The sequence below is a fragment of the Drosophila arizonae genome, chromosome 2 (genome assembly GCF_054131065.1).
Source record: "Drosophila arizonae isolate 15081-1271.41 chromosome 2, UAZ_ARI_1.0, whole genome shotgun sequence".
NCBI classification, from domain to species: domain Eukaryota; kingdom Metazoa; phylum Arthropoda; class Insecta; order Diptera; family Drosophilidae; genus Drosophila; species Drosophila arizonae.
Genome location: NC_142922.1, coordinates 17293545 through 17305952, shown reverse-complemented (window position 1 = coordinate 17305952; position 12408 = coordinate 17293545). Strand labels below are relative to the sequence as shown.

At 40.4% G+C, this 12408-nt stretch overlaps 2 protein-coding genes across 16 annotated transcripts in view; one reads left to right on the top strand and one right to left on the bottom strand.

Annotated features, from left to right (window-relative positions):
* Positions 1 to 12408, top strand: part of pum (pumilio) — a 203453-nt gene that overhangs the window by 74232 nt on the left and 116813 nt on the right. The window lies entirely within an intron of this gene.
* LOC108620935 (uncharacterized) lies at positions 2181 to 4586 on the bottom strand. Its single transcript, XM_089476473.1, has 2 exons — positions 4120 to 4586; positions 2181 to 3822 (listed from the first exon to the last, which is right to left on the bottom strand). The coding sequence occupies exons 1-2, from the start codon at positions 4203 to 4205 to the stop codon at positions 2574 to 2576; spliced, it is 1335 nt and encodes a 444-aa protein (XP_089332599.1). The 5' UTR covers positions 4206 to 4586; the 3' UTR covers positions 2181 to 2573.

Here is a 12408-nt window from a genome sequence, read left to right as displayed (position 1 = left end):
TTGGGGCTATAAAAAAAAAATACACGAAATTGTGGATCGCTGCATCCCCTCATCCGTTATAATGCGCGTTTTATGATACGCTCATTAAACAAAAGGCAAATTTTAATGGAAAACAATAAACGTTTCACTTAACTTAGAAATTTGTGCAGATATATATGAGTATTTATACATATAGAAATGTATTCAAAGTGCTGCCAACTTGGAAACAACTGAACAACCAAACTGAATACATTTTCAAGCAAAATTTGAATTTACGATAAAAAAAAAAATCTGAATAAAATAGGTCAAGCTAAGCTGGTTTGCATATGCATTTAAATACGTTCAGTTCCAAATTCTAAATTTTAATTAAAACAAAATATATATATAAATATGAAATTTTTAATAACTAGCAATAGCTGTCCAAAAAAGCACGAGTTCAATTGAAATGGCTCGTCGAACTTCATTTGCAATAGCCATTTATATTGCAACCAGATAAATAGAGCAAGGGAAATGTATACTCTTATATATATATATATGTATATTTTATTTGATCAAATTGATTGGAATGGTAGACCACAGCAAACATGGCCGTCAAATAAACGGGTCAGTCCAGCATCGTACGCATCCGGAGCTCTTTGCGGTTCACACTCGCCACACGCGAGGATTCTACTTGTTGCGGCACACTGACGCCATCTGGCGGCGATAATAAACGTTTGGATGGAACATGGGAAAATTTCCGTCAGCGCTCACTCCTCTGAAACAATAAATGTCATATGGCTGACACATCAACACTTTATGTGTCGCCTTGCCATATGCCAGATGCCACGCCCACACCGTAGCATACAGCCGTCAGAGGAACAAGTTTTGCTGTCCGTCTCGCTCACACTTAACACACACACACATGAAAATCTTGCACGCTTTTAATTTTGCCTGAAAGTATGCAGCTTGAAAGAAGGCAGAGAGCTAGCAGCTAGGTGGAGGCTGGGCGCGTGGGTGGGCGTTTTGTGTGACACATTTTTATGAGCGAAAGCAAAATGAAATAAAAATTATTGCCAAAAACGAAAATAAAGGATGAGACCGAGCACATAAACAAAGCGAGCGGCAGCTACAAGGCAAACGGAAACACCCCATAGAGAGCTACAGCTCGACTAGCCTGATAGCCCCTGTCCTGGCGTGGCCCGGCCTGGCCTAGCCTCATCCCTCGCCTGTGCTATATGCTCGTCACTCACTTGGAATCTTTGCGTAATTTATATTTTGGCTGCTGTGCTTAGTGACGTCAGTGCTTTGGGGGCTGGGACTGAGGGTTGGCATTTCGGCTTCCTTCTAGTGCCAGCTCCAGATTCTGTGGGAGGGTCTGCTGGCTCGCTCTGGCTTCTTCTGCTTTGTAGTTTATGGCTTCAATTTGCCCAAATGAGTCGTTAATTTTGACTTTTCATGTGACACCCGCAACCCGCCCTCGCCGAGGTCACAATGCCATGGCGACTAAGGCTCTGTTCTGACCAGCTAGACCCGACCCTTTGCTGAGTTAGTTTCCCAGCCACTTTTATTGTAATTTTGTGGCCTTTAATTGAATTTTATTAGCATTTGTACTTATTATTTGCTCTTCTTGCTTTCCCCTGCTTCGTCTCTCGCTATGCACATTTAATCGTATACTTTATTTCCTCAGCTATTTTCTGGGGTTTGTCGTTCTCTCCTATGGGCGGGGAGAAGTCCTCTGGCCCTTTGTGTGCTAATAGAATATGCTATTTGTTTTGGATGAGCAATTTCGTATGGGCTAGAGACACCGGATACTAGATGAAAAAGGCATCATGGAATTGTATTTAGTAATTACTATGATTATTTAAGTGCTACTGCCTGAAATATTACAAAAATTTCATTTGACTAACTTTTCTCTTATATCTTTTATCTCTTTACAGGTAAGTGCTTGTGATTGGAATTTGAAGTTGTTTAGGAATTCAAGCGTGAAATCGCTCTAAAATGGGTAAGAGTGCTTAACTGAGTTGATCTCATAGATTTTACAAGATTATTTGGCATATGTAGGCGAACTATTACAAAGTGGTTAAGAAGGAAGTTAAAACTGAAATTTGTTATCCATGAAAAATGGCTTCTTCATTAATGTTATAAAATATTTCCTGATACTAAATATGGACCTCTGGCTGAGAGCTGAGTTTTCTGGTTACTTTATAGATTATTCAATTAAGTTCCTTAAAGTAAATGGCAGCTCTGTCATATAGAAATGTATTTTTGCTGTTAAATTTTCTCATTACTTTCCTTAAAAGAAATTTTAGCATTCTTTATCACGTTTACGTCTTATTGGACAGCTCGAACAAAGATGGCAACTCTATGCATATTATGGTTAACAAATGCAGCCTTTTCCAGTGTTGAACAACGAATATCCCAAATACCCCACTCTAAGAACTAAAGAGAAAAGAAAGCATTTGCTGCGTTCCTACTAAAATCTTTACTACAAAACATCAAAACATAACAATATTTATATGTGGGTAATACTAAGTTTGAGTTTAGATGCCCGATCCAACTGCAGAGTGACTCAGAAAAGTATGCTAACCGTTAATAAGTAACTGCGCAGCCTATCTCTAAATGCGATATCTTTTCGCTCTGATGCGATTCTTGCGTTTCTTGCGTGTCGTCAGCTTGACGTATCTCATTTTGCCGCCATTCTGTGCTGGACTGGTCGAGCTGGTAGCCGGAGCGCTTGGCCGTGCTCGCTGACGTGGTCGTGGTCGTATGGGCGTGGCCTGAGTGGGTCGCGAATAGCTGTTGTATGCAGCGGTGGGCGTGGCCTGCCAAACAGACCCGCCTGTGGGATCGATGTTGTCATAGTCATTGTACATGCTGCCAGTGTTGCCATATTCGTTGTATCTGCTGTCCGTGTATGCAGTGCTGCCATATTGATTGTACATGCTGCCATAGTAGGGCGCATAGGACTTGCCGCTGACTTCGTTGAGGAAATCATCGACACTGGGGACCGAACTAAGCGCATTATTTTGTCCACTGAATGCCGCGGCGCTGTCGTCCTCGTTCTCGCCCAGCTCAGCCCAGGATTTGGCTGCATCCAGATACTGTTCGTTGGGCTCATCTGGCTCCGCGTAGCGCGTGTCCATCTCGTCCTGGTAATCGTCGAACTGCTCCTCGCTGTTCGACAGCAACTGCTGCGGCTTCTGTCTGGGTCTGCTCTGCGGCTTGTTCAAGTGATTGACCTTCTTGCGTTTTTGCTGTCGGCCGGTGAACTTGGCTAGATATTCGCGCTGCAGGGCAGCCATCAGGTTGCCATTGAGCAGCTCATTGTTCTCGAGTTCCGGCTCCAGTTCCGTTTCAGTCTCCGGCTCCGCTTCCATTTCCATTTGCTGTTGCAAGCGCTGCTGCTGTGCAGCTTTGATGGATGTCAGCAACTGTTGCAGCAATTGCTGCTGCTGTAGCATTGAGCTGCTGCCACTGCTGCTGCTGCTGCTGCTGCTGACACTGCTGCCAAGCTTCACTGTAGCTGGCGTCGTTGATGGTAATGTCGCCTTCAACTCTGCCCCCTGCTGCTGGTTGTAGTTGTCAAACAGAGCGGGCCCATACTTTGGCTTCAGTGTGGCCATCGACATGGCCATGGGCGTGTCGGCCGTGGCCATCAGTTGCTTTACGCTGGACGCCATGCCGCCGCTGCCGCTCGCCGTTGTCGTGTAGCCCAGCAGCGAGACATGCGGCTTGCCCATGGGCGGTGCGGCAACGGGCATCAGTTGTTGTGGTGGCGCCACGGGAAGGGGGAAGTGCTTGTAGACCTTGTGGAAGTGCGTGTGCTGGCGCACAACTTCCGGCATGTGCAGACGTATGTGTACCCTGGGCAAACAGATTAAACATTTACTTTGAATGCGCTGGTTTTGTGTGTGATTGAAAGGGGTATATTGGTTCGGTAAAAGTGCAAGTAGAGCTGGAAAGCTATAAAGTTGCAACATAGATTCGTGTCTATTTTTGAGTTAGAGTATTACTAATGAAGGTCCTTGATAAGTGAATTTGATAATCATGTTTTCAATGCATCAATTATATGGATAGAGAGAGTATGGCGCAGTTAGTTACAACCGTTACTCTTCTTCATTTCTGTTATTTTTTTTTCGGCTTTTGGTTTGGTGTCCTTACCTTTCGCCACTGTTGCCAGCCGCTGTGTTACCTTCCAGCCTGGCCACAATGAGCCACAAGATGGCAACCGATATGCGCGCGGACATGACAAAAGTCCTCTGCTCCTATCTCTCTTTGGCGTCCTGTCTCCTGCTCCTGCTGCTATTTGGTAATCCTGGCGTTTGGACACGCTTATAGCTGGACAACTTCTGACCGAGGCCGCTGTGGACTTTCCCACTTTTATTGACTTTCGCGAGAGAAAAACAAAAACGAAAGAGATGACAAAGCAGACAGAGCGAGCGCACATATCACATTTCCTCAGTGAAGCAGGCGCCGTAAGGGGCATTGGGTTATCCAAGTCCAAGAGGAAGATGGAGGCGGCATCTGGCTTTGCTTCACCTCACGTTTCCAGCTGCTGCACTTTTGTGAATGCAATTTTCCATTTACTTCAGTGCGTTTGTCTATGCGCGGCATCAACTATTTCTCCTAATGCTTTGTGTCATTCAATAGCAGCGAAGAGAGTCCCTCTCCTGTGCTCCTCCTGCCCCCGTTGGAGCCATTGAAAACGCATGCGTAACGTTTTCAATTTCATTTTCAAACTAACGCAGTTCATGTTCCTCTCTGTTGTGCTTTTCCTTACATTTGTTTTGCTTTTCGCTGCACAGTCTTGCGTTTCGATTGGTGCTCAGCTGTCGCGTCCATAGATGCCATAAAAGTGAATAAACCCAAATGAAGCCCAGAGACAAGTCCAAACCAAAGACCTTGACAATAACATCGAATGGCAGGCGCTGATGAAAAAAAGTCGAAAATGCTTTAGAAAACCAGAAAGGTCAACAATGGAATCAGAAATTGTAAGAAAAGCCTCAAGCTCCTTTTCCAGGTAATGTTAATTGACAAACGAATAAAAAATGCGAGATCTGAGAAAATGGAGACAGAATACCACAACATACAAAATTTAATTGAAGAAATCTATCTATACATTTAAATTCAAGACTTGTAAAAATACTCCATTAATTTTCATTTCAAGCTGAATTCCAAATCTAGAAATTTATCTTTCATTTTCAATTGGCATAGAATGCCTTAAGCTCTTAGTCTTTTACAGCGTAAACAGCTTGTTCCAGCTTACTTAACCTTGGTTAAGTGCCAAAAAATAGCTTGAAAATAGCCAAGCAAAATAAAAATAAAAGAAAAACGAATTTTCATGCGCTTTTCCAAGTCACTAAACAGCAAAATGTAAGCGGCAAATCAGCCGAGGCGAAGGGGTAAGGTGCAAATCGTCTGCAAGCAACGCATTTCTGGCAACACCCACGATAAGGCAACGTCTGCTCAAGGTTGGACTTTACTTTGGTGATTTTCCCGAAAAAGAAAAAGAAAAACGAAAAAACCTAACAAAAAGTAATGCGACGAATGAAAGTGTTTTGCTGTGGCCAAGGATAACCACAAGAAATGCTTAAGAAAACTTTAAAAATGGCGCTGGCTGGCATTGAAATGGAGTGGAAAAGGGTTTTCCCACAAAAATGGAACTGCTCAAGTAAGAGGTGGGAAAAACTGAAAACTAAACGTTCCAATGGCTTTTTCCACTTATATCATGCTGCTGCTGCTGATGATGATGAAGATGGTGTTGTTGCCTGAGCTATGATAATAAAAATAATAACGATAATGATAATAATAATGCGTGAAAAATATTCTTCCAACAGCAAGAAGACATGGAAGCAGCATAAACAGAACATATACACCGTTAAATGCCCAGCTTGTTGCTTCTTATACTTACCTTTTTCTGTGGTGCAGGCAGCTGGCCAGACGTGACAAGCACCAGATAAAAGAGGGAAAGAGGAAAAGGGAAGAGGAAGCGGTGGTGGGGGGCAGCAGGCGTTGGGGGAAAAAAGAGGTTGAGAAAATGTGCTTTGGCCAGATGGTAGCGAGTGTGAAGGCAGAAGCGTAAAGATTAACAAGTCATGATTATTAGAGCTGAGATGTTGTCGTGAGAGCGGCGGAGGGGGAGGAGAAGCAGCAGGGGTAATTCAAGAAAAACAGTATAAAAGAGTTGGAGCAGAATGTGTTGAAAATGATTATAAAGTTACGAGCAGCGAGCCGTTGATTGGCTGCCTACCTCAGGCTGACCTTTAATTTGAAGTGGTTTTCCAGGCAACATGTCTCCCTGGTCACGTAAACATGTCTCTATGCATGTTGCGTGCTCAACATTTGACCCGCAGAGCAGCCAATGCAGCTTGTTGCTTGCAGCTGGTTTCTCACACAAAGCGAATGATGATGACACGCAACATTTGCGGCTGGCAACATGAGCAATTGCAACATCGCACGCTATACGCACAAGTGCATGCTGTCAACATGTTGCAAAGCTGACCTTGGCCTAGGCAGTCGCCGCAACCCAAGCAGCAGGCAGCAGTTGATCATGCGCTCTCTTCCGCTCGCTCTGTCAACATGTTGCCTGGGCAACTAGTTCAAGCTCATGTTAATGACTCTTCTTCGATGTTGCCGCTCTCTTGCTCTGGGTCATTGTCTTGTGCACTGTCTCTGTGTGTGTGCGTGTGTGTAAAGCTACGCTCATGTTAAGCTGGAGTCTGTTGTTGTTTTACGTTTTAGTTATTGTTGTCTGCCTTCTTTCCTTTATTTTTATTCAGCGTGCTCATTGCCCGATGTCGCACCGTCTCGCTCTGTTGTTGTTTCGTTACGCATTTGCGTTCAGTTTTTAATTGTTGTTTATTTTCGCGTTTGGCTTTTTACCATTACCCTAAACACTTTTATTGCGCCTCATCATCATCGTAATGTTTAATGTTAAATGTTAATGTTAATGTTGTTGTTAATGGTCATCATCAGTTACGCCCCTGGGTCATTGGCATCTGTCGGTCTGTTGGCTGCTTACTTAAGTCTGCTTCCCTTTCGTTCGCCTCTAGCCCTCTCTCTGTCTATCTCTGTCTTCTCTCATACGCCCTTTAATTGCAATCGTGAAAGCCAAACGCGCAGCCTGGTCGTTGGATTACCAGCACACAATTGTATCTAGTAGTTGTTGATACCCTGTAAAGACTTTTATATAGGGGATAATCTATGTATAACCCGATTAGGATATAAACTGTATTTTTTCTAAGTAAATAGTGCAATTTTTAATGTAAAAGATTATATTTTTACATTACTTATTTAAAGTAGCTATAATTTTTTGCAGGGTATCGCTTAGCCATGCCTATTCGTGGCAGTTTTTTATTTATATTATTTTGATGATGTCACGTTGGGTGTAGCTGACAATGTTTCCTATGGCTTCCTGTCTTTACCAACTTGTTGCTATTGTTCTTCTACATGTTGCTGTGCCGTTGCGGTTGTTGTTGCTGTTGTTGTTGTTGCTGTTATTTTGTATTACATTTGTTGCTGTTCTTGTTGCTGTCATGTCCGGCGGCAAAAGTTTGTTCCCCACTCTCTATCGGTGCTTGTTGCTGTTGACCAATTATTTTCTACAGGCCATGGGGAAAATGCCTACAGAAATTCTTTGGGTTCTATATGTGTATGTATGCTGTATTCTCTGTGTCGTTGTTGTTGCTGTTGTCATTGCCGAGTTATTAGCCATCATTAAAAGAATACCGTTACACACAATCATTTAACAGTAAGCGAACAGCAACAAGCCGGGCTCTAGCACAGTTTTTGTTGTTGTATAGGAATTCCTGTTATGCTTTCCTTCCTCTGCTTTCCTCACTTTTTTTTATTGGAAACGATTTGCATTAGCAAAGAGAGATGAAAAACTGTAAAAAAACTGGAAAAATTACTTTCAAGTTGCAAAAAAGTAGAATTAAACTACTTGAGTAATTACAATCGATAGCAATAAATTTTGCAGCTCTAGCTTACCAGTTTGATTTGGCTTTGGTAAAAAGTTTGACTTTAATGAAAAAGTTCTTAAAACAATTCATTTATATTTAGAGTGAAATATAAAATAAAAGAGTGAACATTGTATTGTTCTTTCTGTATATATTCATAAGAAGTGAGTCAAAGATTATGTGAAAAAAATTGCTGCAAATAGTTTTTAGCCCGCGAAATAATATTGTTTAGTATTTACTATTCCATTTTTCTTTATTCTATTCTCTATCAAACTCGGAGTGAAACTTTCACCTCCTTTATGAAGTTCTGGCACGTTCGACTAGCAAAACTTTGCCACTCTTTGCAACTGAAATTGCAACTGCCACAATTTGGCTTTGTAATTTTTGTTTGTTTGTTGCTTCATTTTAGTGCGCTTCCTGGTTCTGCAACTCCGCTGAGATTTGCAATGCCAAACAGGCATGGCCCAGACATGATCTCCATAAATACATTGAAATACTCGTATGTCTCAGAGACTCGTTGAGCTTTCTAGTCTCTGAGTTCTTTTAAATGATGTCAGCTAAGTAGAGTTTTGCTTTTGTGTTTTGCTTTTCTGGTTTTAGTTGCGAGATTCTGGTTTTTCCATAGCCACGATTTTCATTTAGAGTCATAGAAAGAGAAAGAGGCTGATTTTGTCTTGGTGTTCCATTCCACTCATTCCATACCCGTCAATCCGAAATGGGCCATTAATACGATTAGCATTTTGATTGGCGATTATTAATATCGCTTTGATTTGCCTGTTGCCATTTATTGTGGCAAGTTCATTGAACGAATGAAAGAAATCATTTGGCAGTTAATAACGACGCTTCTTCGCTCCATTGGCGCTCTATTACTTCAACTCTCTAGCCTCCCCTCTCGTTTGTTATGGCCGCACTCTAATGACTTCCCAAAGTTGATTCGATTCGCGTCGATTCAAGTGACCCAACGAGAACCCGGTCTGAAGACCGTACAAGCGTGCGTGCCGCTAATGTGAGTTTGATTAATTTAATTAATAATATAAAAATTTATGAATATCTATAAAGCATATGTGTGTATGAAAATTATACTAATCGTTCAGCTACAACAAAGAGAGAGCAGAGATAGGAGTATTATTCATTTTGGTCAGCGCCGCCAGTCAAATGTTTACCCGAGTGTTAAACTGTTGACATACTCTCATAGATATTGTCATGACCTCATCATGTAGAAGAATAGAATACGGTTTTGGTTGGAGAAATGCTTACGTTTGTGTATAGACATATAAAGCCGATTACGTCAGTCATATCGCATTATGTACTCTAGATGTGTGTGTGTGTGTGTGTGCGTGGGCATTGTATGTTGTTTAAGTATTATTTACACAAAGAGTCGAAGAGTCGAATATCCAATGAACTGAAGTGATATGATAGAAAATTAAAAATATACACATACATATATATTTAATATAACAGAACATAATGGAATATTTAACAAATTATGTTAAGCTTAACCTTAAATTATTTATTCTTTAATCTTAATCTACTTCAATTTTTCGCACTTTTGAATTGTCTTAGCTCTTTTTCTACGCATCACATTCTGAACCCATTCATATATCTATCACTTCATTCAGCTTGATTTTATCTCAAGTCATTGTAAACTCCTCGTCTTCATTCTTTTCTTGATTACTTCACATTTGCATTCCTATTCGCAACTTCCATGCACTGATTGGCCCATTAACGCGGCCCGTTCCTAATAGACGTCGACATTATTTCCGAAGCATTTCCACCAAACACGTGCAGCATTTGCATTCAATGAACTCCGCAGTAAGCCATTTGCCGAGTGTAAATGTTAGCCCATTAGAGGAGCCAGCCAGCCAGCCAGCCCGCCCTCCCTTAGCGGCCGCTCAAACTGATCAAATTTGACGCCCCTTAGAGTTGTCAACGTCGTCGCACATTTTCCACTCGGTTGCGTCTTGCAGTGTGGACAAAAGTCACATTAGATCAGTTCATAATGAGGCAACAATCTTTTCTGTAATACACTGAAAGTTAAAAGTGGAGTGAAGTCGACTCTTCAAAGGAAACTAAAAAAAAAAATTTTAAATGTATAATATAATAAAACCTAATTAAATGTTAGAAAAATAATTAAAAAAATAAATAAAATACATATATACAAAAATATGTATTTTAAAACAAGTATTAAAAAAATATATTATTAAAAAAAAACTTAATAATAAAACAAAATTGATAAAATAAAAAAATAAATAAAATAATAAAAAATTATATTTAAAAAATTTAAAGTTTGAAATAAAAAATATATATACATATATACAAAATATGTATTTTAAAACAACTATTAAAAAAATAAATTAATGAAAGAAATAAAAATAATAATAATAAAAAAAATCAATAATAAAAAAAAATAATTTTCGAAAAAAAAAAAAAACATTTTTAATTATTTCATTAAAAAATTTTAAATAGAAATAAATGGAAGAACGAAGTAAGTTACAAAGTCAAAATGAATTTTTTATTAAAGAATGAATCTTAATATAAATATATATAAAAGCTCTAAAGAGTGTATAAAATGAGCTATAAATGCTTTGCTGCTTTTCGCTAGTTTTTAATGATAATTCGCTGATGCTTTAATAGCTACGCTTGAGGCCGCGTTAGATCTTTGATGATAAGATGTGCCACTGAGACTGTCTGAAAAAGTGATAGAAAATTATACAATTTTATAGGCAGGTATTTGTAATTATTCAGCACATCAATCAAATTATGGCGTGAAAATGCTCGCAAGTAATTGGAACTTGGAGAGCTTGAAGAACCAGTTTGTGCTGTGTCAATTCTCATCAGCACTTGATTTGTCACTTCAATACACACACACATAGAGACAGACGTACATACATTGGGTGCACAAACTCATGCCATTTTTCACACCTCATCATTGCTCTCTTTTTTCTATGTACTTGCTATATGGTTTGTCGGCAAAGTTTTTTGATATCACGAGCGTGGCTTCACCATGACTGTTGCTCGACCAAGCAGCTGATAGAGAGGTGGGGGGTGCTGCTTGGGGAGAGTTAGTCTGAGTCTGGGTATGGGTTTGGGTCTGGGTCTGGGTGTACAAGTGTCACCGTATAAAAGTCGAATCCAGTGTGCAGCCCTTCGCTCATCATCGTGTCCAGCAGTTGAGTGTGAGAACGTGAATGTGTCTGGACATGGAACCTACAGTGAATGCTCCTATGCGAGCAACGCCAAAGATGCCCTCTACTGAGCGACCCCTCCTCCTGCGCCTCTGCAGTGTCATTCACACTATGGCGACGGCGGCGGCGGCTTTTTCGACTTTTTTCTTCTACTCTCAGGTTCGTTTTTTTCCCTCCTCCATCGTGTCATGTGTGTTTTGCGAGTTTTTAGCAAACTCATTTATGTAGTTTTCGCTACTTGTTTACTTAAAGTTCAAGTCGAGTGTTGTTTTTACAAATTGTTAGGCACATGAATGTGCTCTCTCCTGCTCTCTGACTCTCTCATTCTCATTCTCCTTCTCACTCTCTCATTGTCTCCTCTCTCTCTGTTCTGTGAGTGTGTGTTACACAAAAGCACTGCAGACAGCTGAAAGGAAACGAACGACCAGGTCGCACAGCAGCCGGTTCTGTGTATGTCTCTTCGTCAGGAATAGCCACAGCCACAGCCACCGCCACAGCCACAGCTACAGCCAGTGTGACAATCACATTTACTGTCCTTTTTGGTGCCCCTTTGATGTTGAGCTTAGTTTTAATGTGCTCCCTTTGTTTTTTAGTTGGGTTCAGTTTGGCTTCCCAACTGGATTACTGACGAGTTTTGTTATCAAAGTGGAAGGAAGTGTTGCCCTGGCACTGCATTAGAATAGAAAGTACCAAATTAGTGGGTATTTAAAATGAAATCGGTGTTCAGTTCACTCTCGGGACTGGTCGTGGGGCGGAATAACCAAGTGTTATATTTATATATATAGCTAAATTATATTTGTATGTATATTTATGCAGATTTTAAATACCTGTGATTTATATAAATATTAATATTATTTAATTATTATTATTTTTTATTTATATTTTAAAATTATTTAATTTAAAGTGTTGTCAATATACTTAGATTTTGTATTATAATTTTGTCGATGTCAACTTCTCGAACTTGGACTTACATTCAAATTCAATATTTATCTCTTTAGAGAATTTAGTCTGTCATTATTTCTCTCTGCACTTACAACAAAATGACAATTTTCAGTCGACCATCCTCAGGGTCTAGGGTCAAAAGGATTATATACATCAAATACAATTATAAAACTATTAAAAGCAAATCTCAGTTTCGTCAGTCAATCAGTCAGTTAGTCCGTCAGTCAGTCAATCATTTTGTCCTGCTGTCAGCAGCACGCAGCAGGCAAAAGATTTTGCTCAAAACTTATGCTGCCCTCTCATGTACTGCTGCTGCTGTTTCCGCTCCTGCTCCCTCTACTCTCCTCTGCTGTATTTTTTTCCAT

Bases quoted from the DNA above. Each gene is read 5' to 3' on its own strand.
- LOC108620935 (XM_089476473.1), bottom strand. From the start codon at position 4,205: ATGTCCGCGCGCATATCGGTTGCCATCTTGTGGCTCATTGTGGCCAGG. The intron at 3,823-4,119 runs GTAAGGACACCA...CTGTTTGCCCAG, and splicing joins GCTGGCAACAGTGGCGAAAG to GGTACACATACGTCTGCACA.